At 37.0% G+C, this 25,442-nt stretch overlaps 3 protein-coding genes across 4 annotated transcripts; 2 read left to right on the top strand and 1 right to left on the bottom strand.

Moving 5' to 3' along the window:
- The first annotated feature begins 954 nt into the window (after window positions 1-954).
- klhl11 (kelch-like family member 11) lies at window positions 955-6,754 on the top strand. Its single transcript, XM_043253920.1, has 2 exons — window positions 955-1,537; window positions 3,318-6,754. The coding sequence occupies exons 1-2, from the start codon at window positions 1,005-1,007 to the stop codon at window positions 4,903-4,905; spliced, it is 2,121 nt and encodes a 706-aa protein (XP_043109855.1). The 5' UTR covers window positions 955-1,004; the 3' UTR covers window positions 4,906-6,754.
- fkbp10b (FKBP prolyl isomerase 10b) lies at window positions 6,552-13,813 on the bottom strand. The gene is made up of 10 exons (XM_043253921.1): window positions 13,533-13,813; window positions 12,531-12,676; window positions 12,244-12,433; window positions 11,842-11,987; window positions 11,450-11,639; window positions 11,214-11,359; window positions 10,557-10,746; window positions 10,303-10,445; window positions 9,883-10,046; window positions 6,552-8,230 (listed from the first exon to the last, which is right to left on the bottom strand). Exons 1-10 carry the CDS (start codon window positions 13,724-13,726, stop codon window positions 8,042-8,044), a joined length of 1,698 nt encoding a protein of 565 aa, XP_043109856.1. The 5' UTR covers window positions 13,727-13,813; the 3' UTR covers window positions 6,552-8,041.
- Window positions 13,814-14,684: 871 nt separating this feature from the next.
- Window positions 14,685-25,211, top strand: dbf4b (DBF4 zinc finger B). Of its 2 annotated transcripts, XM_043253254.1 has the most exons (12): window positions 14,685-14,829; window positions 16,941-17,062; window positions 17,182-17,304; window positions 17,610-17,660; window positions 18,479-18,542; window positions 19,446-19,495; window positions 19,598-19,634; window positions 19,802-19,847; window positions 21,560-21,697; window positions 21,792-21,927; window positions 23,204-23,337; window positions 23,456-25,211. In XM_043253254.1, the coding sequence occupies exons 1-12, from the start codon at window positions 14,811-14,813 to the stop codon at window positions 25,038-25,040; spliced, it is 2,505 nt and encodes an 834-aa protein (XP_043109189.1). In that variant the 5' UTR covers window positions 14,685-14,810; the 3' UTR covers window positions 25,041-25,211. The 2 variants fall into 2 exon arrangements, with proteins under 2 accessions (XP_043109189.1, XP_043109190.1); XM_043253255.1 differs by lacking the exon at window positions 23,204-23,337 and having other exon boundaries at window positions 23,456-23,622.
- The last annotated feature ends 231 nt before the right edge of the window (window positions 25,212-25,442 follow it).

The raw sequence follows: 25,442 nt of genomic DNA, 5'->3' as shown, positions 1-25,442 counted from the left end.
ACTGCTAAAAGAATTCACACTCATCAGTCTAAACTGGTTTCAGAGATGATTGCAGTTCTGTGTTGGTTAAACAAACGTGAGCAAACTAGCAGTTAACTGAGTTGTCACATCGAGCAAACATGTTTCAAAACCAAAACCTCATAGCTGGAAAAACAAGAATTAGAAGTACGATGTAAAGAAGACAAAGGGAAATGATTAGGTCCGGGGAATAAAAATACACAATAATTTACACAACCAAAGGTCTTTATAAAAGACAAATACATTGATCAGACACCACTAACAATGCCTGCTTTCTTCCTTTTGCATCACGTTGCCATCTCTTTCCCAGGTAAACAACACATAAAACATGGTTTTATAAAATGGGGCGACATTCTTCCATTGCTCCAGGGTTCATTTGTGATTCTCACATCCCCAGCGCAGTAAGAAAATTAGGCTTCACCTAGTTCTCTTAAAGTATTTTCTAAAAAAACAAACATTATTTTTGTGTTTAATTATGATTCAAACATAAAAGCTCTAGGGTTTCAACGTTTTATCTGAATGATCCAAGTGAATGATCCAATAGGCCTCAACATTTGTTTATTTATTTACACTACAACTGCAATTTAAAGCCGTAATGTTAGGCTACTTCTGTTAGACTAAATAGCCGATTCTAAGTTCTGGCAGAACCCCGGACTTAGAATATACTATTTAACCTACCGTTCTGTTGACCGAAAAAAAACTGTCTTTTTAGTAACGGCTATAAATAAATATTTGACATTAAATTGGCAAGTAGTTTTATTTTGCGGTATACTGTCGAGCTGAATGTATTGTTTAGTCTGACACCATGATGTGTATTTTATAACAGATTCTAAACAATATACCGCCGATATATATATATTTTTTTGTTATTTCTTTATTTATGTGTTGCCAGATCGGCGACCCATGTCTCGCGTCAGTTCCTGTAACGTCAACAGGACTCCTGCGGTGTATGCTGCGTGTGCGCATGTGCATGTCGAGCGCTGTTTATGTTGGAGTGTGTATGTTTGAGTGTGCTCCACCACCTCAACATACTACGCACTTTACGAACCGACCGCGCGGACACCGAGATGGCCGCAGCCGCCCCGAATCCGGAGGACGCCAGCCGAAACAGCGGCGGGCCGAGCACGGCGAGCGCTCTAGCGGGAGACGGGGAGTCTGAGGAGGCCGAGGAGTTTGCATCCGCGACCCATTGCTCGGAGCTCTCCCGGCGGCAGAACGAGCAGCGCAAGCTCGGGCTCTTCTGCGACGTGACGCTGGCGTTCAGCAGCGCCCCAGGAGCCGCGAACAGCTTCGAGTTTAGCGCCCACCGCTCAGTCCTGGCTGCGGCCACGGATTATTTCACGCCGCTGCTCGGGGGTCAGTTTTCGGAGTCGGTGACGCGGCGGGTGGAGATGAAGGAGTGGAGCAGCGAGGCAGGCCTCGACCAGGAGACGGTGGAGAGCGTCATCCAGTTCATGTATACGGGCGAGATACGAGTGAGCACCGCTAACGTGCATGAGGTTCTGGAGCTAGCGGACAGGTGAGAAAAAAAATCATACAGGTCGATAGACTGTCAAATACAGCGTACTGTCTATCTAGACAGCACTGTTGTCTGAAAACAAATGCTTATTGGGCATCATTGTCGCGTTCCGCATTTAGGCGTCACATGCACTTTCAGAACAACGTCGTTATTGGACATTTCAGGCGTCGTTTGAGTCAGTAGCCCTTTGCAGCACCTTTGGTGTCATGGGCACCTTCTGATTAAGCAGCGTTTCTGGGAATCATGGGTACATTTTAGGTTGGCAGCATTTATTCTGCATGGTTATGTTTTAAAACAGCCGTGTTTTTAGACTCATAGAATCATAGGTGTATCTACCATTTTTAAATATAATACACATTTCATTGGTGTTTTCTCCATAGAGACAAAATGAAAATTCTCCCATTATCTTCTTTTCCAAAATCTTTATTCTGCAAAATACAACCAAAAGAAAAAATGAAATCCAACAGTGCATAAAGATAGTGTGATGAGAATCAGTGGTTTAAATCCAGTGAAATTTTTGTCCTGATGTCCTGACATTTTAAAAAAGTGAAGTTTGATTTTATCATATATTGATTTAGTGCGTCCCTTCCAAGCACTCCAAAAGCTGCACACAATAACACATTCACAATGTTGCTGCGCTATCATATATATTTAAAGTAATTGTAGTTACTTCTCTTAAAATATTTTTTGAATTTGAATAATTTTATTAATCTGCTAAAAAATAAAGTACTCCTCAAATTGTTAACATTTTTCTTTTTTTAGTGGATTTTTTTTTTTAAATCAATATATCACCCACTACTTATGCAGACCCCACATATAATGGACTGCTCTGCTGGATTGCACTCTAAAACTTCTTCTGCTTACAATTATTTTTTTCTTGTCTACTGCTGCTGCTTCATTTAATCAACTTAAGTTAACTTGCTGTGCAGTAAAGTGAGGTTTTTATGTATAGCCTTGATTAGCCTATAGTGTATACATCCAGTAAGCATATGCATGCATCTCCAAATTATCTGGAAAGTATTTACTGTCTACGAACCTCTTATCTTACTGAAAATGTATATCAAATAGACATCTCCGTGATGGTCTTGTGTTATAATCTGGGTTACTATTCTGCATACTATGCTGATTAAGATTTAAGAGGTTTTCAAAGTGAAAGACAGCGAGTCTCCCTTTTGACACAACATACGCCTTACCTTGACTGGATATGCATACTATACAAATCCATTCAAAATGAACCACTGACCATTGCAAAGTTTTAAAAAGGCTTCTTTGGCCAGAATTCATTATAAGAAAACCTTTGCAAAACATTTTGCATGCTTGATGTATGACACCTGTAATTGTCTTTATTTTTATTATATCTGTACCAATCTGTATTGTTAAAAGCGCTATATAAATAAATGTGACTTGACTGACCAATGTGTTGCAAAAGAGAACTGCATTTAGGAACACTGATTCAGTCAGTTCTTTTCATGGCATATTGTGGTTAATAACTTTTTAACATCAAGCACGTCTTGCATTTTTACTCGATCATGCATGCTTCTTATCGCTTTGAAGTATCAGTAACTTTTAGCAGTCCTGCACTGCGTTTATATTTTCTTACCATGACATACACAATATAGCAAAATCTCTATTGATAGACACTCACCACTTGTTATAAGCCACTGTCATACTGTCCTACTAGAAAAAATAAAACAAAAGAACACTTGTATCATATATCTTGACTGTTCTGGTGTTCATTTTTTAAAGGCATAAAACAATGTATTTTCTTTTCCACTAACAGGTTCTTGCTTGTGCAGTTGAAAGATTTTTGCGGAGAATTTCTCAAGAGGAAGCTCAGCCTTGGCAACTGTGTGGCCGTCCATAGCCTTGCTCACATGTACACTTTGGACCAGTTGGCCTTACGTGCTGCCGACATGATTCGTCGCAATTTCCATAAAGTTATCCAGGATGATGAATTTTACACACTTCCATTCCATCTGGTGAGAGACTGGCTGTCAGACGCAGAGATTACAGTTGACTCTGAGGAGGTTTTGTTTGATGCAGTTGTCAAATGGGTTCAGAAAAACTCAGACGAACGGGTAAAGTATTTTGAGGAGCTTTTTCGTCTTCTCAGGCTGCCACAGATAAAGCCAACTTATCTTACAAGAGTTGTGAAGAATGAGCCTTTAGTTGCGCAGAATGCTGCCTGCCTACAGCTTGTGTCAGAGGCTGTGGAGGGTCATGCGATCCGCTTTGAGAACCTAAAATCAGCAGATACAGAGTTCTGGGCATCATACATGGCCACATTCCAGCCAAGATTTGGCCAGAACATGGATGTCATCATGGTGGTCGGTGGAGTTTCTGAAGGAGGTGACTACCTGAGTGAGTGCGTAGGGTACTTTGTATACGAAGACCGTTGGGTCAATTTGCCACACATCCATAACCATCTGGATGGGCACGCTATTGCGGCCACTGATACCCATGTATACGTGGCTGGGTCCATGGAACCTGGATTTGCCAAGACAGTAGAGCGCTACAATCCAAATCGCAACACCTGGGAACAAGTGAGCAACCTCACAACACGCAAGCATTCCTTTGGCCTCACCTGCATCAAAAATATTCTGTATAGTATTGGTGGTCATGGCAACTTCAGCCCTGGCTTTAAGGACGTGAGTGTCTACGAACCCGACCAAGACAAGTGGCACAACCTAGAATCGGCTCCTAAGATTTTGAGAGACGTCAAGGCTATTAGCGTAGAAGATCGCTATGTTTATGTCACAGCACGAACGCCCATAGATACTGACAGCGATGATGGGTTGAAGACGGTGACGACTCGCTATGACACCGACAGTCGCCAGTGGCAAGAAGTTGATTCGTTACCGCTTATTGACAACTACTGCTTGTTTCAAATGGCTGTAGCTTCAACTAACTTCTACCACACGGCTTCTTGCTGTCCCAAGAGTTACACCAACGTGCGCGATGATGTAGCTCGTCAAAAGATCAGCGCACGGATATCTGATGATATTCTTGAGAGCCTTCCCCCAGAGGTTACTAGTATTGAGGGTGCTGCCATCTGCTATCTTGGTGATGATGTGTTTGTGATTGGTGGCTGGAAGAACAGTGACGATGTGGATAAGCAGTATCGCAAAGAGGCGTACCGTTATTGCGCTGAGCGCAAACGCTGGATGCTTCTGCCGCCAATGCCTCAGCCACGCTGTCGTGCCACAGCATGTCACGTTCGCATTCCCTACCGCTTTCTATACGGCTGTCAGCGTTACCCAATGCCACAAAATTTGGCGCGCCAGAGGGACCGTATGCAGCAAATGCAACAGTTACATCGTCGCACGTTAACTCTACGCAGGCAGTTACAATCACAAATTGAATGCTGAGGGCCCTTCTTGCTCAAAAGAAAAAAAACTGCTGCAAAAATCATGATAATATAGTGTCTTGAGCATTCCCATGATCCCATTCTTATTCAAATGTGTATTATTTGTTTACTTGTGACTTTTCATCACTGGGAGAGTGGATGAAATGGCTGAAGCTAGTAAAGAGAGTATTTTCAGTGTGACTTTGTATAATGGAATCATATAAATATGTAAAAAAGATACGTTTGTAAATATCTGTAAACATGAAACATTGTTTCATGGCCTTGCATGAATTTGCCTTATTCCCGCTGTCTGCAATTTGCAAAATGCTGCACATTGCTCATTTATCTTGAGTCATAATGTTCCATGTGGTGATGGTTGTCCTGCTAAATTCGTGGGTTTTTAGGTTGTTTGCTTTGCAAGGTGTGAAACCATTTTTCCCAGCTTGTTCAAACGCTCACAAGTTTTGAACAAACCATTTATAATTACAAAAAGAACCACTACATATTTATTCCCTTTGCTTGTAAATTACTTTCTGGTTTCTAGTTTCTGGTCTTAATTGTGATTTAATTTTATTTGTCTTGCACTTGTTTGTCAATGCAATTTTTGTTCATATGTGCAAAAATGCATTCTTCACAACTACAAGCACTTAATTTCAGCATTAGCCCTTGTCTTAATCTTTGTTCTTATAGTTTGATTATATTTGTTCTTTTTCACAGGGAATAGAGACCGTTACGGCATTGGTTGTTGATGCATGAAGGTTACACCTAACAAAATAGCAAAACCATAGATGTTCAGAAAATAGTCAAGGATTCATTACCTCGTTGTCCAGGGCAGGATTTTGTTACTTAAAAATAATTTGTCATTGGTGTTTTGCGGTCCATGCCAGTTTGAGATATTTCAGCTTCCTTGATTGACTTGTTTTCACTCGTATATCTTTTTAGCAGCCTCATCAGCTTGTGCTCTGTCATCCAATTCCTGTCAAGAATTAAGTTAACATTTCCCATAAGTCAACTGTAGTTGTCCATTCCAAATTTAATAAGGCACCTACTGATGGTACCCACACTGCATCTTTGTGTTTGTTACATATATAAACGCTATTTATAACCATTTTTTTTTTATTGGAAATATTTTTTTTCTATCTTTCATCTACATTCCCTCTTTGTATCTCCTCTTTTACAATGATGTCTTTTATTACAAGAAATCTGCATTTCACTTGGGTGAAAATTTGTTAAGTGATCATTGGCACCATCAAGACCAGAAAACATTTCGTAATGTTCGCCTGAAGAACATTTAGCCGTTACTACAGTCCATACCAAAGTCTTAAAGTGTCATCTTAGATGAAGTAATGTTATGCTTCGATGTTAAAATCTCTACTAAATGCAAGATAGAAATGGCTTTGACAGTGTATCTGTAGCTCTTGTCTTGACTTGTGCAGAGTTCCATTGTCATTTCATATGGGAAAATCCCTGTAAGACATATGTTGAACATACATTATTAAGCCTTTTTCAAACATTTTCCTGCATATTGGAGACTCTGTAGAATCTTAGATATTGTATTTACTCAATGGGAAATGTAAGTTTTGTGTCTCTCATGTTGAGATGTGAATTAATAGTGTTTAAGATCTATATCAGTTTCTTTCCTTCTTGCACAGAGGAAATGAGTGTGTATGTACGTGTGTGTGTGTGTATGTATGTGTGTGTCAATGGCGAAAATGTCTGACAATAAGAGTAGCAAGGCTGGGATAATACCTTGTCCCGCTCTCGTTGTTGTAAAGTCTTTTAAGGGCGAGTATAGTTCTTTGCATGTGTTATAAAGTATGCACATGTTGTGGATCTCAGTGATTTGCAATAAATATTTATTAAAAATCTGATATTGTCCAAGAGTTGTTGCCTTGTTCATACCCTTCCTGGAGTGCCATTACTATCATGTCTACTAAAATTTATGCATTTATGATCAATGCATTTTCACATGGAATGTGATCATTCTTCTGCTCGATTATGTGCAAATTGAAAAGATATTTTGCTCCTTACGTTATAATCAACAAGTGTCTATAGGCAATATGGTCAAATGAAAATAAAAATATATATGTTGAGGGAAACCTTTTGCCAATTCAATGGTACAGTTTTGGTCACCACATATGCACAAAGTCCAATAGAAACCAATAAAATGATTTGGCAGAAATAGAATAATTTAAACATGGCTACATCCATCAAGTTTAAAATATGCTAATTTCATCTGCATTCACATTCAAAATGCATATAGCTCTATCACAGAAAAGAATTCTAAACAAAGAAATGACCCTTACCAATAAATGAATGAATGAATAAAAGGGGGTAACACTTTAGAATAAGGAATACTTATTAATAGTAAGGAATTTAAGTTTAGGTATCGGTAGGATTAGGTTAGATTATGGAATAATGTCATTTAGAGAAAGGCATTAATATGTGCTTAATTACTACTAATAAATGACTAATTATCTTGCCCTATACATGCTAATAAGCAACTAGTTAGGAGACCCTAAATAAAGTGCTACCAAAAAAGTATATTTCACGCTTAACAGTGTTATATATTACCAACTATACCCCATGTAGCAAGTGTTCTAAAATAATGTATTTGTATTTGTAGACAACTGTATTATTTTAGTACTTATTGGGACTAAAACTGTCTGCTTAGTAACAGCAGTTCATTTTGAGTTTTTATTTGTATTGCAGCTATACTTTGATCTCGACTACAGGAAAACTTGGTTTACAAGTGACCTCAAAAATAGCTCACTCTGAGAAAGAGTCTTGCAGAGTTTCATTCCAACCTTAATCAAACAAACACAAACAAGCTAATCCAAGTCTAAGGGTTGCCACAAATTTCGAATCAGGTGAGTTTTTATCAAAATTGGAGCTAAACTCCAGGATTGATGTTGGCCACCCCTGCCATATAATTTAAAAATAAAATGTTTGCAAGTACCCTAGTTTTAGACATTTTATTCAATGACACAAATACATTTCTGAGATCCAACATTTTTAAGAGTATAAAAATATGTGACCATCAAATGTACAAACTTTTAATACTGGAAAGCATGTTCCGGTTTTCAGCCTCAGGATTATGAGTCTGTTGCTTGTTCTCTCTGAATGCATGTAGATTCACATGCTTTTGTGAAAACGTTTCACAGTTCTTCATGGCGTGTTTTCTCTACATCTTCATCCACTTTTAGTTTTAGCTCATCCTGGGTGATCAAGCCATCAGCGTTCCTATCCTGGTTCTTGAACATATCCCTGATGACACTATCTGGATCCTGAGCTGGTTTAAGACGGCCTTTTCCTTCTAAGACCTGCTGTTTGATGAACTGTGAAAACTGTGAAAAGACAAGGTACAGTAACCAAGTGAAAAATAATGTATTTAAAATACATTTATTTCATGTTAAGTCTCCAAATACATTTGCACATTTAGGTACTTAATGAAAATACCCTGCAATTGTACTTGTGGTATATTAAACTGGTATGCTTAGTGTGAACACTATTAGGGTCCAGGAAAATATGAAAGAGGTCATCAGAATATTTCATCTGCCATCTGTGGTACGACCATAACGTTATGAAGTGACAAGAATACTTTTTGTGTCTCTCCGTGTCACCATTTTGGAGAGTATTGAACCACTGATGGCAGTTGTAATATTCTGATGATGTCTTTCATACTTTTCTGGAACTTGACACTGTAATTTATATGGTAATCAATGTTTTCATCCAAAATATCTTAACATTTTTTCTAATGCCAAACAAAGCTTTTTCGGGTTTGAAACGACAATGGGAGTAAGTGATTAATGACCAAATTTTCATTTTGGTGTGGAGTAAAACTTTAATATACTTTAATTGTGCAGAACTATTCAAACTACGTCCAACTAAAGACAAACTGTAAAAGGTCATTTTGGTTGTGCTAAAGTGGAACTAATGCAAGTATACTTCAGGTGCTCTTTAAATATCTTGCATATAAAAAACGATATTATTAAAATCCTCATCAATAGTGACATTAGTAGTACTCCAAAAACATTTTTATGTAAACAACTGTTTACATAAACGCACTCAAAAACAAAAAATCCAAACGAACTTCGTAATTAAAGCATTTACGTTTCCTTACAATTAGACCAAAGATGATTTTTAAAAGTATTCAGGTCCAGATTCTAACTATAATTTGTACTAAATAAATGTGTTTGAAATATACATTTTCTTGCTATGCTATGCTAAATGATTGTGGCACTTACTAAAACAAGCATTGCAAAACCTGTAACAAGTGTAAATACTTCAGCAATAGTAAAGAATGTAATAATGTAATGGTACTTACAGTAACTAGTCAAAGGTCAGTGAGTTTAGTTGAGTAATGTACTTAACAATTGCCTATTCCAGTGTGGTCTCACACAGACTATTGGCATTATATCTGGTCCACTTTATTATTAATATTATTATCATCATCATCATCATCATCTTTAACAGAAAAAAATATTGGAATCCCTAGTCTTCATGTGCTTTAAAAGGGTTTTTACCATGAAACTACAATTGTTCCTGTACTTGTTTAAAGTGCCCCTATTATGGGTTATGAAAGGTTCATATTTTGGTTTTGGAGTCCCAAACAACAGGCTGACATGAATGCAAGGTCAAAAAACACTTTAATTTTCTTATATTATGCATTTATTTTTACCTTATTTGTTCAACGACTCCCAAATTGTTCAGCCACGATTCATTTTTCCAAACCCCTCCAGCGTTTGGTCGATTTCATTTAAAGCGGTGCACTTTCAGATTGAAAACTTTGCAGGATATTTTCATTTACTTAGAGCTGTGTTACACACCGTGTTACACATTCCATAATAGGGGCACTTAAATAGTTTTGTTGTGTTTAGTGTCTGAATAATTCTCTTCGCAATAACACATTTCAGGGCCTGATTGTTTACAACATCAGCAGATCAGGGGTCTGAAAACTTTGCTCAAAAACCCAAAGCGCCCAATGCTAAAAACTGACCTCCTCTAAAGGGACCTGTTGGTCCTGGTTGCTGTCTAGTGCCTCAAACAGCTGAACCGGACTCTCTTCGAGCCAAATGAATAGGTAGCCTTCAGGAACCCCCTTCTGCAGGGACACCAACTCCAGCTCGAACCGTAGCACTGCACTCCCTGGGACAATGCCGGCTAGGAAAACAAGAGCACAGAAGAAAGGATACACATTTATCATAAATTGCAAAAATTCATTAACCCTATATTGTAGCGTTCCTTATTCTGTAGCGGTTTGAAAAATTTTAAATGCAGGTGATCCAAGATGAAATGGAGTTACACTCCCATGCAGAATAAATTCGAATTTGGCTCACAGACATTTTTTTTTTTACAATGTTTCAGCATCGTTTTAGGAGTACGAAACACATGAACAGGCACATGAAGTAACACATACCTCCTTTCTCTCCATGCCCAAGGTGTGGTGGCACTATGACCGTCCGTCTCTCTCCTACACACATATTCCTTAGAGCCTCATCTAGGCCATCAATTATTTTACCCCCTCCAAGAAGCACATCCTGTGGGTTCTCATAGTCCCTCCTACAATGATCAGAGATCAATAACTTTTAGCCACATCACATAACTTTGCTAAAATGTAAAAATACATTCATAACTCAACAAATAGTGATTAGACGGATAGAGGAAACTCACGACGTAAAAAGCAGCATGCCGTCCAGCAGCGAGCAGTTGTAGTGGTACTCTATGAAGTCATTCACCTCACTGGTTTCATTACACACCTCAGGTTTATGTGTGATCTCTATATGCACAGGATCTTTAACGTTGTGGAAGTCTATCACATGGATGTCAAAGACCAACACGGCTGAAGCTGGAATGTCCTTACCTGGCCAAAACAGAGCTGCACTTACTGTATTGTCACTTTTTGAATGTTATGACAAGTTACAGACAGACAGATAGGTGCCGTCTCATCACCCAATGAAGCTAATCAGGGCAGAGCTTTGTCCCCATTGAGTTTGTAAGTCCTTCTGACCCCAGCAAAATTACATAGAAATTAGAAGCATTAGAACATTACTTTTTTACATTTCATAAACATTTCTCTGTAACCAGTATATATGCTATTTCCCAAATGTTTTAATGCATTCCACTAATCAAAATTAATAATCGATTACAATATCAAGAGCAATAATGTATAGTTTTTATACACATTACATTCTATTTTCATTTTGCAGCTGTTGTGTAAATACATTTATGCCGCCTTTAAACTGCATTAAACAGTCTGTGGAAATAAATACAACACTTTCATTCAACTTTCATTGATGAACTAGCACTTAAATAACAAGATGATCTAACCTGCCCCCTGCTGGCCATATGCAAGATGGGGAGGCAAGATGATTCTTCTCCTCTCTCCTGTACACACACCCTGCAAGCCTTTATCTATGCCAGAAATCATGTAACCCATTCCAATGTATGTGTTGTACGTCTGGTTGTGCTGATAGCTGTGAAATTAGAGATGATACAATGCATTACAATTTCAGTAACGTCTACAAAAACAAACAAAACAACAAAGAAGCAAAAAAGTGTAACACCTGGAGTCAAATGCGATGCCATTGAGGAAGGAAGCATTGTAGTGATAACGAATGTAATCGCCCGCAACAGACTTGCGTGCACATGGTTCAGGCGCTTCAACGACCTCCACAATAATGTCATCTTTAGGGTTGTGGAGGTCTTCCAGGAGAAGGTGATACACTAATGATGCATGAGGAGGGATTTCTGTGCCTGAGGAACGGAAACACAAAAGAAAGAAATGAAACGTTGGGCTTTTACAGTACCTTGGACAAAGAAGCCAATAAATAAAAAACACACAAACTTTACTACTGTTAAAAAAAGTGCAACCATGTCCAAGATTTGAATTTAAAAAAAAAGGTAAAGAACTTGAATTAGTTTTTTAGATCTACATGCAGATGGTTTGCTTGCTTACCATATCCTTTTTCTCCAAATGCCAGAAATGGGGGGATGATGAAGTGTCGTATTTCTCCCACACACATGCCCAGCAACCCTTCATCCAAGCCTTTTATGAGCCAACCTTCCCCAACTACCGAATCCTGCGTCTGGGAACGCTTGTAGCTGCAGATTAATCAACAGACTTCTGAATACATCTAATATCTCACATGTCTCCACTTCGATACTTGATTAGCTTTTAGGTGTTAACTGTTAACTGCTTTTAGATGTTTGTCTTATGCCAAGAAAAGTGTTGTGAAAACATATGTAAAATAATTTGCATGAAAAATGTCAACACTGTGGATCCATGCCAATATAAACCATTACTATTTTGCATCAGTTCCATCGAGTCAAGGCTCCTAGGATAGAAAGTAGCACTAACCTGGAGTCAAACTCGGTGCCATCCAGCAACGTTCCATTAAAGTGAAAACGCACAAAGTCAGTCCTCATGACCGAGCGTTTGCATTCTTTGGGCGTACTGATGACTTTGGTCTGAACCTGGTCTGCCCTGTTAAAAATGTCCAGTAGAACCAGATCGATCACTAATGTTGTGTCTGGCGGCACCTTATCACCTGAAACAGCACAGTAGAAAGACACTTTCTGTGATATATAATACAATGACACTAATTAATTTGATGTATATGTAAAAGGTGCGTTTGAGTATATTACCTGCTCCTTGGCTACCATAGGCCAAGTGGGGGGGTACAGTGATCTTCCTACGCTCATTCACGCACATACCCAGAATGCCCTTGTCCACACCAGCAATTTGCCACTTTTGGCCCACCTGTCCAAAAAATGCAGCCCCCCTATCATAGCTGCATATAAAACAAACAAATCACATTGCATTATTGATTGAGAAAGGGAAGGATTTCCAACACACAGGACATAAGCACACACACACTTTAATGACTCTGCAGGTCATTAAAGTACATTTTACACAAGTCCATTTTTATTTTTATATCTCTTTTGATAACGTTGCTTGTCTATCATGTATCAATTTTCATTGAACTCTTTGAATACGATCATTTAATAGTTGTATTCGAACTTCACAGAATAAAGCAAGAGGCTCAGAAACCAAGTGAGCTTCCTGCCAAGACAGCATTTGGCCACGTATAATACATTAGCCTATATGATGTCCAGAAATACTTTCCATGCAGGTAGCTCACTAGTGTCTGAAACACAGCCATAGCGTATGCAATAAAGCCTAATATTGTTGGGTTTGAATAAACAATCTAAAAAAAAACTCCCTTACAAAAATTAACCATGGTTTTACTACAAAAAAAAAAAATAATAATAATAATAATAAGGTTTTGGTTTTGCAACACTAACTATAGTTTAACCATATCTGGGGGAAAAAAACTGGTTATACAAATAGTAATATACACCAAAAGAAAAACATTTACTACGATAAAACTATGGATAATTTTCGTAAGGGCTATTTGCATGGAACTGCAAAAGATAGCCTACGTAGAAAGAATATCATGGAAGTAGCCTGGGTTTTACCGTGACACAAAAAAAGCATATTCCAATGGTGCACGTCCAGAAAATCACGGTGCTACGCTGGGCATCTCCAAAACGCAATGGTAGCCTATTGCTTGATGCAAAGAATTTAAATGTGCAAGATGCAAACAGTGAACATCACTCAGTTAGCACTTGTCTGAATTACCTCACCTAGAGTCAAACAGTTTTCCGTCAGTAAAAGTGCCGTTATAGTGATACCGCACGAAATCTCCTGATTTCACTTCTCTGATGCAGCGCTTAGGAATGAAGTATCGATCAACTGCGATATCATCGATAGGCCCGGGGTTACAGTCCACGGAGAACCACGTCGCCAGCAACAAACTCAAAGTAACCCTCCGAACCATTTTAAAGAAATTGCAGCCTGTGAGTGAGGCTTGTACACTGTGCAGTCAGTTGTGGGCTCCTGTAGGAGGAGCTCGAATGTGTAAACGTGGAAGATCTTCAGCCGGGGATGTTGCTTCGGGCGCTTTTTCGGTTTTCTCGACAAACGAAACGCAGGCTTCTGCATTATTTTATACGAGTATTCAATTGTAAAACCATTGTTTGCTGTAATTATTTCTTATGACATTGGTTAAAATGTTGAGTAAATGACGCGCAAGCGGAAAATATTTAATGAGATCATATTTCGCGGAAGTAAGGATGACACTTTATAAGCACCGGTCTGTCTTATATTAGTTAGAATCACGAGCCCCTATGTTTAATAGAGTATTGTAGCATATATCACATTTTAATATTGCTTAATGTAAAGGAAAGAAGTTCCAAAAAGCACAAGGCAAATATTAAAGCATGCAAAACAACAGTAACAACTAAAATCTGGACGTGACACACAAAAACTGAAGATCAAGAGAAGTCCCACTGCGAAAATACAATTATTAACCTGGAATATACAGTAATCCAAGTAATTTCACACAAAAGATTTAACTGTGTACTTTTGCTCGCGTAACATTGCTTAACTTGTTAAAAGCTACGTAGGGATAAGATAAAAAAAAATGTCCTAATTTACCCCCAAATGTCAGACTCAATGATACAAAAACTCATGCCCCCAGTTGGAAGATATTTTTATTAATTATGATGCCAAAACTCCATCTCCTCAGTTTACTAAAACTCGTTCCGAATAACAACCTTGATACATACAAGAAAAACTACAAATAACAATAACTGTCACAGAAAAATGCATGATAAAATATACAAACCATATGCAATTTTACACGGAACAACATAACTGACTGTCCAAACGCCAGTGGGTGGCGGTAATGTGTAACATTGTGCGCTACAGCAGACAATATGCAAGAGAAGAAGAAATTCAGGAGGGCCATTTGAAAAGGTTCGCAGAGCGAGGCGGCACGTTATATTTATATTGCCTGTATTAACTATAAGATTGAGGATGTTTTAATACAACCGTTAGCGCGATATTTTTATTGACAGCGTATGCGCCAAGGACCTCAAGGTAAAATACACATTTTCATAAGTACTCTGATGATACAGGTTTTTGTGGTTTCTGTTGACGTGATCAGTCGATAGCGTCCCCGTTCACAGCTTTTGTTTTATTTACAGCCACCCCAGACACGGTATATGTCAAATAAACCTTTCTAATAAAACCAGTACTTCTATGGTAATATCAGATATCATAAAGTACCATCAATGCCATGGCATAAACGAATTCTTTTGTCTTGCACTTCCAGCATGTCTGTTTAAAGGTTTAGTTCTTATTTAACAATTTTGTTGAAAATTAATTCCCTGTTCATGCCGGATTTATTTGTTTCCTTTAAATGTGTAGCAGTCTTAATAACGCATTGAGAAATTAGGGTCCAACTGTGTCAACGCAATGAGAAATCAGCAGTTTAATAACTATGATGTTTCCATTACTTATTAGATTCTTATTGTCCAGTTATCAGGTTTCTTGTGCTGTAGTGTATTATAAAATTTCAGGAATTTTAGCATGTGTTTCATAAAAAAAGAGCAGCTACAAGCAGGTTAGGTTTTATGCTAATACACCAAAGTGTTGATAGTATAACACTTTGACAGGCACTTTTTAAATGGCTTTTTCATTCAGCTGTAGCGATATCTGATGCATTTGTCCATATAAAGGATTTCCTAAGTAAACAGGCATTACTGTACATGGTTGTAAGAGCTGACCTTGCTCCACAATGCTCACATTTTAAAAAATAAAAAATACTAAAGTACTTTGTAATGCAGTAACTTGAGTAGTTTTTCCGTGAACTACTTTTTTACTCTTACTTGAGTCACATTATTTTTCAGTACTTTTACTTGTACTCAAGTAAATTATTCTTATTACTTTCTATATTAATCTATATTAATTACTTTCTATATTAATCTTAGTACTTTCCACCACTGCTAAAAATTGCAACTAAAAAAAATACTGTTATGTATTTTGGAGTTATTGAAATTGAAATATTGAATAATTAAAGATTGGTATTGATGTTAGGGTGCCTCATCACCATCTCAGCAGGCATATAGTGAAAATATTTGCAAAACAGTCAAATTGAAATCCCAGCTCTGTTGCATACAAGTATACCCCCTTCTCCACTATATAGTAGATGACAAAAGTAGTAGTACATGAAATTAATAGCATATCCGTATTTATAAAACACGCATAAAAAGTGAAAGTGTGCAAATGTAATAATCATATTGTCTAGTCATTTAATAAATTATTTTTCTCAATTTATTACAATTTATATTCAAATGCTTTAAACTGACTAATAATCTGACTAAACTAATCGCACACTGTTGTATTTTTTCTTTTTTAATTATTGATATATTAAAACGTGAAATCCATACAGGTATTTTGTTGGGTGGGCATTTAAAGCATGGTATGCATTCTACTTACTATTAGTCAGTGGAAAATCTGAACAAATGCAATAGATTTTTATTTGTTACCCCTATTTTTGTCATCTATGTCATTACTTTTTTTTTTCATTAATGTAGTCTGTAACTTTATTTAATACCCAACCAACTCTTTACAATACTATGGCATAACACACTGAGAGCAGCAATACTAGTTTTCACCAGTGTTGAATGACTTAAAAGACACAAATGCTGTAACTACCTTCTGATTTTGATTGAATTGTTACATTGTGCAAATGGAAAAAGTTCTAATCTCATGGTTTTTTTACAATAAGATCGTGATGGAAAAAGATCAATGGCTGACAATGTGAATACAGCCACAAAAACACAAAAGACTGCAGTGTATACAACAATTTATAATATGCATGCAAAATGTGACGCTGCTATATCTATAGTTCATCATGAAGGGTTGATGAAGTGTAATAGATAACATTTCTATTGCTTGGGAACCCGAGAATTCAGTTGAAATAAGACACATTTTCATGCATACGGTCCAGGAGTTATTGTTTCAAATCTTAGTTTTTTTTTCTTAGTTTTTTAGGTGCAAGATGCAGTTTTGTGGTACAAACCAATAGAGTTGTAGCACTTTGTACTTGAGCCCATTATAGTAATATTTAATAGCAATTAATAAAGAGTTATTTGTTAAAAATACCCATAGATAAACTGACATACATATAAACATTCCTAAATCAGTTTCAGTTCAAATAATGGCTGGAGAACATTCAGGTGTTTTGAGGGGCAAATCCTTCTACCTCCATGACTTGAAGAGACATCAGTCCGTCACACTCACTGACATCATCAGCCGACTGGGAGGGGTGAGAGATATCATTTTGTCATTGATCTGTAAATTAGAAACAGCCGGTATCGTAGTAATTGTTGCCCTGTGTGCAAAGAAAAACTGCATCTCATCCTGTCTTTTCAATGTTTCCTATAGAAAGTAGACAGTTTTCTCACCAAGGATGTGAATGTGGTTGTGACGGGCATTAAAGCACCTCATCTGCAGATGGATGGTTCATGTACTGCAGAGGGAAACCAAACTGGAACTCCCAAACCTCTGGTAGGTACCCAATATTTGTTCTTGTCTAGTTTATTATGTAAGATGTGCTGTTAGTAGATGCTTGAGGAGCATTTTGTGCTGAGTTCTGGTTCCTTCCAAGGCCACTTCTAAAAATAATAACCTAAAAATTTCAGACAGTTTTTTTTTTTTTTTTTTTTTTTTTTCTCCCTTATTCACAGACGGTATGAAGGCTCATATTTTCTACAGAGCTAACTTTGAAATAAGTATATTAAGAAAAATGGCATGTTAATAAAAATATTTCTGAAGGGTTCGTTTTGTTTCTTAATTGTCTTTTTACCCTCAAGGTTTGTGGCAGTCGTGGAAAAGCATTACTGGAAAAAGCAATCCACAGCAATGTAAGTCCACACCTAAATATTTGAGAAAATTCTCCTTCTTATTTAACTTCAGTACAATGTGTTTGTGCATAGTTTTAAAAATAAATCCTTCATAATGTTCATTTACATTTGAAAATGTGTGTTATGTTGTGTTGTGATTTGACAAATGTAAAAGAAATGCACTAATAATGGAAAAAGAAGTCAATTTGTGTCAGATTTTCTTGCTTCTGTTTGATCATGATGGAAAACATGATTATCAGTGGCCTGAGGCTAGTTGAACAAACTGAGTATTGGTTTACCTGGGTACTGAACCAACCTGGTTTAGATTGTTCATGCTCTTTCTAAACCCAATAAAAAAACTGAAACTGCTTCATGCTACAGTTTCTAATGTCTTGTGTGCTGTAAAATACCACATGCAAATAAATTAAAATTCTGATTGTAAAGCTGATCATAACAATGCGTTATTTCTAATGAAAATGTCAAATTAGCAAAAATGCAAATCAAAACATTGTCATTAGTGATCTCTGGCCTTTTAACCCAACTGTACGTTGTTCCAAAAGTGTTGTTGCCAGTAAATTGTTTTGGTGTTCCAAACATGACAATAATATATTATATATAATATAACAAAAGTATGTTCTTTCTGCCTTGTTCTTCTGTTTGCGCTGTTAAATGGAATATGCAAACTTAATTGGACAAAAAATCTAATCTGACAATCTAATCTTTTTTTACATTTACTATAATTTTTAACAGCTACTACTGTTAGGATTTATGTTAGGACCTCTCAGTTTTTACTTTTGCATTTTTACTTATTCGCTGGTGATTTATTTTATTTTTTGCAGAAGTATCAGAGCAGTGTGTTGGCTAATGCTCGTTCCTGGGGAGTCAAAGTCTACAATGTTGACGGTATCCTTTTATCAATCATTTTTATTTATATAGCGCTTTTTACAACACAGGTTGCATCAAAGCACTGAACAGTATAAAGCAGAAGAATACACTGACAGGGATGTATAATTACGAGATTGAACAATTTGTTATTAAATGCAGAGACGGTCTCTGTAATCAATTCAACGATAATCACTAGAAGTTAAGTGTCCCCAACAAAGCAAGCCAGAGGCGACAGCGGCAAGGAACCAAAACCCCATCCATACAGAATGGAGAAAAAGTCTCAGACTCAGTTGGGGCCAGTTCTCCTCTGACCGGACGCCCAGCACTTAACTTCTAATTCAATTTTAAACGCAGCTGTGTCAGATAGTGTAAATGACTTAGCGTGTGTGCGCATCAGGATCTGGTGATCTGTCCACAGAGCGCATCTAGGTGTTCTGGTCTCTGATAAACATAATCTCTGGGTGCTGATCCACCATCTAGTCTGGATACAAACTGTGAAACAGATTAAGAAAGAAGGTGCTATAGGTGGCATAACATTTTTAAATTTGAACAGCCCCATTGCTCTTTTACATTAATCATACTTCAATGTAAGGATTGTAATGCATTTTAATGCATTCACTGAGGGAAATTCATGGATCAGAAAAGAAAAAGTTAAAATAGCAAACACCTTTTTTATAAACCATTTTCGTTTTTTCAGCATTAACTCATGCTTCTTTCTAGCCCTGCACTGAAGCATACTAGTTTCTCTCAATGCTCATGTACAGTCTTTTACCGACTTCCAAGAAGTCAACACTAGAGAGCACCATATATACAGTTTGATTTAAAATGAATTATGACTGATCTGTGAACCCCTGTTATTAAATAAGTATAATATAATATTTAGGTTTGTACTCTGTGTTTTTTCCTTAACATTAATTACAGAATTTCTAAAGTTCATCAATCATCTAAATCAGAAAATGAAGACAGCTAAGGTAATTCAATTAATTGTGAACTAATACTGTTAATGAGTTGCTTGTCAAAATGAGTTCTTATTCACACCAATTTCACACTTTTTTTTTTTTTTTTTTAAACAGAAAAAAAGAAGCAAACTAACAACTCCTCATGTTAAAGGTATATAAACTACATAAAGATATTACTTTATTGTTGTGGTTGTTTTGTAGTAAATGTAAGTCTAGCTTTAATTTTTACTAATTTTTTTACATCTCTGTACCTGAGAAACCTGAGCGTAGAGGTGGTGTATGCTCTGGAGTGTTAATAACACCTGTGTCTTTACACAGCTGGAGTCTTGAGAGGTCCTTACCTGAAAGTGGAGGACTCAAGTCGGTGAGTCTCATTCTCTTAACTCTGCTTTCTGTTTAGATAGTAATTGAGGTACTTTTTTTTTTTGTTTGTTTTTTAATGATAAATTAAACAATAGGTTGAACGCCTCTGGTGCTGTGATCAATAAAGAGTTAGGAAGTTGTCAGTTGAAGCTATTATCACTTCTGATTCATTCATTATCCTAAAAATAAAGTCATATCTCTTTTGCTTTGTTTTAATTTTTTTTGTGCAATGTGCTCTGGTTGTGTGCTGAACATTTTATTTAAATGCAGACATAGTAGTAGTAATAGTATTTTTGATTACTGCAGAAATAGTTCAAATAGTGTTATGCTGTTCAATTCATAGCTGGTGTTTTTTTTTTTTGTTTGTTTGTTTTTTTTAAATAAAATGAGTGGGTTGTCTGCTGTAAGATTTTATTTCATCTGGTTATTTTGATTTATCTTTATTTTTAAAATCCCAGTTACTCTTGCTTTAATAAACACAGTTAGTTGATTGTTTCTGTTGTAAGACTGTTTTAGTCCCCATCCCCATTAACAAGGCAAATGATTCAGCCCATGTCACTGTAGATGTTTTAGATAAGTTAATTATCAAAATGCATGCTGCACCCTAGAGGCCACCCTGACGCTGATCGAAAAAGTATCCTTCTCTCCCCTGCTGAGGCTCTGTGTGCACAGGGCAGCTCTTGGCTAATGAAAAGAACTATTGTGTTTTGAGTCCGTTTGGCATTGCTGTCAGAAATTGATCCTGGTGGATATGGGCGATGATATTGTATGTTACACTGTACATGTATTCACTCAGTGCTGTGAATACTACAATGACAGGTTAAACTGCATGTTATTTGTCAAAAAAAAAAAATTTATTATTTGGTTGCACATCAGATTTTGTTACACAGATTTAGGTAACACTTTAAAATAAGGTTAAAATAATTACTTGAAACCAATAATTAACGTGACATGATTATAATACTTTTACATACATGAGTGTTAATTGCTATAATGGGATTGTTTTTACTCCTTACAGAAAGTTATCTAAAGATTAATTTAAATGCTTGGCAGGTGTGAGCCCGTATATTTTTGCCCCATATATGTTAATGAGGTGACGTCAAATTTCATCCATTTCTAATGCTAGAGGACTAGCATTAGAAACTAAAGGACTCTGCTAATTAACTGTATCAATAAAGACCAGGTGCATCTGTTCTTTACTGTTGAAAAGAACAATCATTACTGTTGAATTCAGTATCTTCAATATTACTGTCACTGTATTTCTCTGAGCGTCTTTTGTTACAAAATATATACAAAAAGCATTAATTAGTAGGTCTCGATGCAATAGTTAGTCTGCACATTACATTTAGTCATTTAGCAGACATATGTATATATGTATAACAAAATAAATAGAAATAGAGAAAGGTAGTGTTAAACAGCTAAAATAAAATGGAACTAAAATAGCGAGCTTTTTCTTAAAGATGACCTAGAATTATTCATCCATGCTTATGTCAGTCAATTCAGTTCTTGCTTCCCTGTGATCAAGTGGAAAAACAAAGTTAGAATTTGTTCAGAATATACTTCTATAATGGATTGATTTTTTTTTTTTTGCCCACTCACTGCAGGTAACATGTTTTTCCTCATACCGAATTAGACATTTAGATTTAAATTCTTAAATGTTGTTCAAAGAAATTTTGTTATTTTGTTAATCCTTATGGTTTTGGTTTTAAACAGGAAATTCAGACCATACTATGCACAGACTCTGAGTTTCCCAGTGGTGAGTTTCTCAGGAAAATTTAGCCCTTTTGAGCCCCTTATTCCTCGGCAGTCTAGTAGAAGTAAAGAAGTAGATTCCAGCAAGGATAATCTCAGGTATGTTGTTGCATTTTGAGAAATTGGTAATCGTATTTACATTGTCAATTACAAGTCTTCATAATTTTTTTTTTATTATTATTATTGTAATTAGGAAGAAGGAAGACACTACTAGCAGCTGCAATAAGTTGCAAGCACCACATAATGCAAGTGCCACACACAGAGGCCCAACTAAAAAAAGTTCAGGCTATTGCGAGTGCTGCCACATCGTCTACAAAGACCAGTATGAGGTGAGTCCATTTGGCATTTTGTTTGCAAATATTGCAAATATATCTATCAAAAATCACTTGGTGGTATGTGATAAAGGTATGTTTTACACAAAAATGAAAATTCTGCGATAAATTGCTCACCTTCATGTTGTTCCAAATCTAAAAGCATTATTAAAACCGTTATTTATCTTCAGAAAACAAATTAAGATAATTTTTATAAAATTTTGAAAGCTCTCTGACCCTCAATTTAGAGCGTTTTTTACTACAAGTATTACCACAGTCAAGGCACCAGAAGTAGTAAGGACATTGTTAAAATGGTCCATGTGACATCACTGGTTCAACCATAATTGTATGAAGCTACTAATATACATTTTGGGAGAAAATGAGAACTTTACTCACACATTCTTCTCCTAGTACCCATTCTGTCTGTGACGGGTCAGAGAGCTCTTGTATTTCATCAAAATTATCTTGAACAAAAGTCTTACAAGTTTGGAACAACATGAGGATACGTAATTAATGACAGAATTAAAATTTTTGGGTGGGCTACCTATGGCCACATTCACACAGCAGCAGAATACGGTTGTCAATCCTGTATTTGACTCTTACGGTTACATTCACACACAGTTGGGTATTTACCACTCTGACAACTGCGTTCTGTAACCAAATTTCCCACCTGTAAATTTTCAGGCCTCGCAAATGCATTCTCAGAAAACAGCTAGTTGTCTGTCACATCATACACTCCGAGAGCCACTCTGCCACACAAATGCATGTCTAGTGTTTTTGTTAACTTACAGTAAAGGAAAAATAAGATGTGTGTCATCTGAACGTTTTGTTCCGGCAATTTTGCACCCGAACCACTCCCATCGGTGTTGTGTTATGCATGCGCCACATGTTTCAATTGCTCTACTCTCCACCCAAATGTAAAAGCTGCTGTCGGTTAATGAAACTTTGAAGAAATAACTCGCGGCTAAATTGGACTCTTGTCATGTCAGAAAGTGATAACACTTTCAGTTTTATGGACACCGCCATCTTTGATCTTACTTTGGTCCCTGCCGCTATGGTTACTGGTAAGGAATACGGGCTTGACTCCCATTGCATATTCATACAGACAGAATTCTAAACACAACTGTAAGCTGCTGTGTAACCTGTGAAGAAAATATGGTTATCATTCCCAAGTACAGTACTGACAACCGTATTCTGCTCCTGTGTAAATGTGGCCTGTGTAATATGGAGACTAAATGCCTTGTATAAATTCACATCAAATTCTTTTTTTATTTTTTTTTTTTTTTTTTTATAGCACTTGCAGTCTGAAATGCATCGTTCTTTCATTCAAAATGACAGTAACTATGCTGTAGTAGACCAACTAACAGCTGCTATGGTTGCTAGCTTTGTTTATAATCTAAATCTAGAAGTGGATCCAACGCTGATCAAGTAAGGAGCAATTATGCAAATGCTATGCTTTAAAGCAATTCACTGATATTGTTATCTCTTGTTGACAGTACAGAATTAAATGTTTAATTTTTTTTTTTTTTTGATTCATTCCCCTCAGGTCATCAACAGGCTTCTCTCACTTCCAACTGAGTAATTCAACTGCAATGGTGCCGAATTCTGTCAGCGAAAATGAAAAATCTCTCCAGAATTCCCTTGTTCAAGAATGTGATTGTCTACCGGCAAATACTGACAACAAGGCACACCCCATTCCTAAACCTATCCAGAGTACACATGGTCAACAAAATGCAACCTTGCATCATACAATGCAGAAAAACTCTCCAGATGCTCTTGACAATGTCAAATTAGGCTTTTACATCAGCTGCACCACAAAGGTTCAGGACTTTCAATCTGGTGTTCTCTGCATGGATATAGTCCCACATAACATTTTTCCAAAATCCCAGACAGTAGAGAAGAAATCCAAGACCCCATCTTCTGTCACACCCTCAGACACTCCTTGTAAAATGCTCATGCAAAGCTCTTCTGGAGACAACAAAATCCCACACACCATCACTGGTGATAAAGTTCCTGGACCTCAGGAACGATGTGAAGGTGGTCATGATCTACATGTACTGCATATGCAAAGTGGTCTTATAGGTGGAGTTCCTAACACGGTCAACTCTCAAAAACTAAAATATGATTGGGATCAAGGTTTAAAAATTTGCTCAAACAGCCCTAAGATGTTGCTCCAGCAAGGTGGAGATGGTAATTCTGAAAGTTGTGGCCAGAATATGTTGGACCATAGAAAGTTGCCTTCAACGAAACAGTCACTGAAATTTACTGAAGTCACTGAAAGTCCCGAGTTTGGCATCTTTTCAATACCACGTTTTTTACCATTTCCACACTTGTCAGATTACCCATTTTCTATAGTTAACTTAAAAAAGCGCTGCAGGTCCTTCACTCCAAGTCCAAAACTTGCTAAGAGAAGAAAGACTAGTCAAAGTGAAAAGTCAAACCCAATTCAGGGGGTTTGCAGTGCTAACTTTATAAGACAGTACTCATCTGTATTTTCCACCATGTCATGTTTACCAGTCTCCATGGTGGGCTTTGCAACAGAGATTCATAATCGAACTGGGGGTAGCATACTACCAAACCATGAGTCAACACTTGTGAATCAGATTCCTACAAGGCCTCCTCTAAAATATTTTACTCCTAGTACCCACTGTTTGCCTTATCAGGTTGACCAACAGGACAGTGCTGCAAAGCAGCATGATTTGTGTCCAGTGGAATCCCGAATAACCACTTGCTCATCTGATTTGGACCCTCCTAAGTTGGTTCCTTTTTTCCATGAAGATCAATATCAACGCCATCAGTTTCATGATCCTCCAGAACTGTTACCCTTTTTTTTCCAGACCCCTGAAGATACTTCCCATACATCAGTCAGTAAAGCTCCAAACAGCTCTTTCCTGTCACACTCCGGAGCCTCTGTTTGCATTGAATCTGCTCTTCTTCCTAACCTCACGTGGTCCACGGCCTCTTCTGAGTCGGATTGGGATTCTGGTCTCTTGTCATGGTTTACGGCTGGAGTTCCTCTTCAGGCTAAAGGGGGACATGATGACCTGGGTTTGTTATTACAAAAGCCACATACTGGCATGCAGGATGGGAGCTATACATCACGGTTGTGCTCCATACTGCAACCCTCTTGACTATCGTAATTGGGATCGAAGTTGCATCAATCTGAAACTTCTGCAAACTTCATTTTTTACTTCTACAATTAGATTAAAGAAATAGTTCACCCAATACTTAAAATTCCGTCATCAATTACTCACCCTCAATTAGTTCCAAACCTGTATGAATTTCTTTGTTCTGCCAAACACCAAGGAAGATATCTTGAAGGTTTGTAACCAGGCTGTTTTGGGTCACTACTAACTCCCATAATATGCATTTTTTTCCAACTATGGAAGTCAATGGTGACCCAAAATAGCCTGGTTACAAATTTTTTTTCAAAATATATTCATTTTGTAAGAAATTCATACAGATTTGGAACTACTTGTGGTAAATGATGACAGACTTTCATTTTTGGGTGAACTATTTCTTTAAGATGACTA

Source organism: Puntigrus tetrazona, chromosome 12, assembly GCF_018831695.1.
Source record: "Puntigrus tetrazona isolate hp1 chromosome 12, ASM1883169v1, whole genome shotgun sequence".
Lineage (NCBI taxonomy): Eukaryota > Metazoa > Chordata > Actinopteri > Cypriniformes > Cyprinidae > Puntigrus > Puntigrus tetrazona.
The sequence above is the reverse complement of the archived record's forward strand: the minus strand, read 5'-3'. Positions and strand labels throughout refer to the sequence as shown.

Coding starts and splice junctions, on each gene's coding strand:
- klhl11 (XM_043253920.1), top strand. CDS start 1,005: ATGTTGGAGTGTGTATGTTTGAGTGTGCTCCACCACCTCAACATACTA. Junction 1,538..3,317: donor GTTCTGGAGCTAGCGGACAG/GTGAGAAAAAAA, acceptor TTCCACTAACAG/GTTCTTGCTTGTGCAGTTGA.
- fkbp10b (XM_043253921.1), bottom strand. CDS start 13,726: ATGGTTCGGAGGGTTACTTTGAGTTTGTTGCTGGCGACGTGGTTCTCC. Junction 10,446..10,556: donor GGCATGCTGCTTTTTACGTC/GTGAGTTTCCTC, acceptor TGATCATTGTAG/GAGGGACTATGAGAACCCAC. Junction 8,231..9,882: donor AACAGGTCCCTTTAGAGGAG/GTCAGTTTTTAG, acceptor GTCTTTTCACAG/TTTTCACAGTTCATCAAACA.
- dbf4b (XM_043253254.1), top strand. Junction 17,661..18,478: donor AAAAAGCAATCCACAGCAAT/GTAAGTCCACAC, acceptor TATTTTTTGCAG/AAGTATCAGAGCAGTGTGTT. Junction 21,928..23,203: donor TCTACAAAGACCAGTATGAG/GTGAGTCCATTT, acceptor TTTTTTTTATAG/CACTTGCAGTCTGAAATGCA.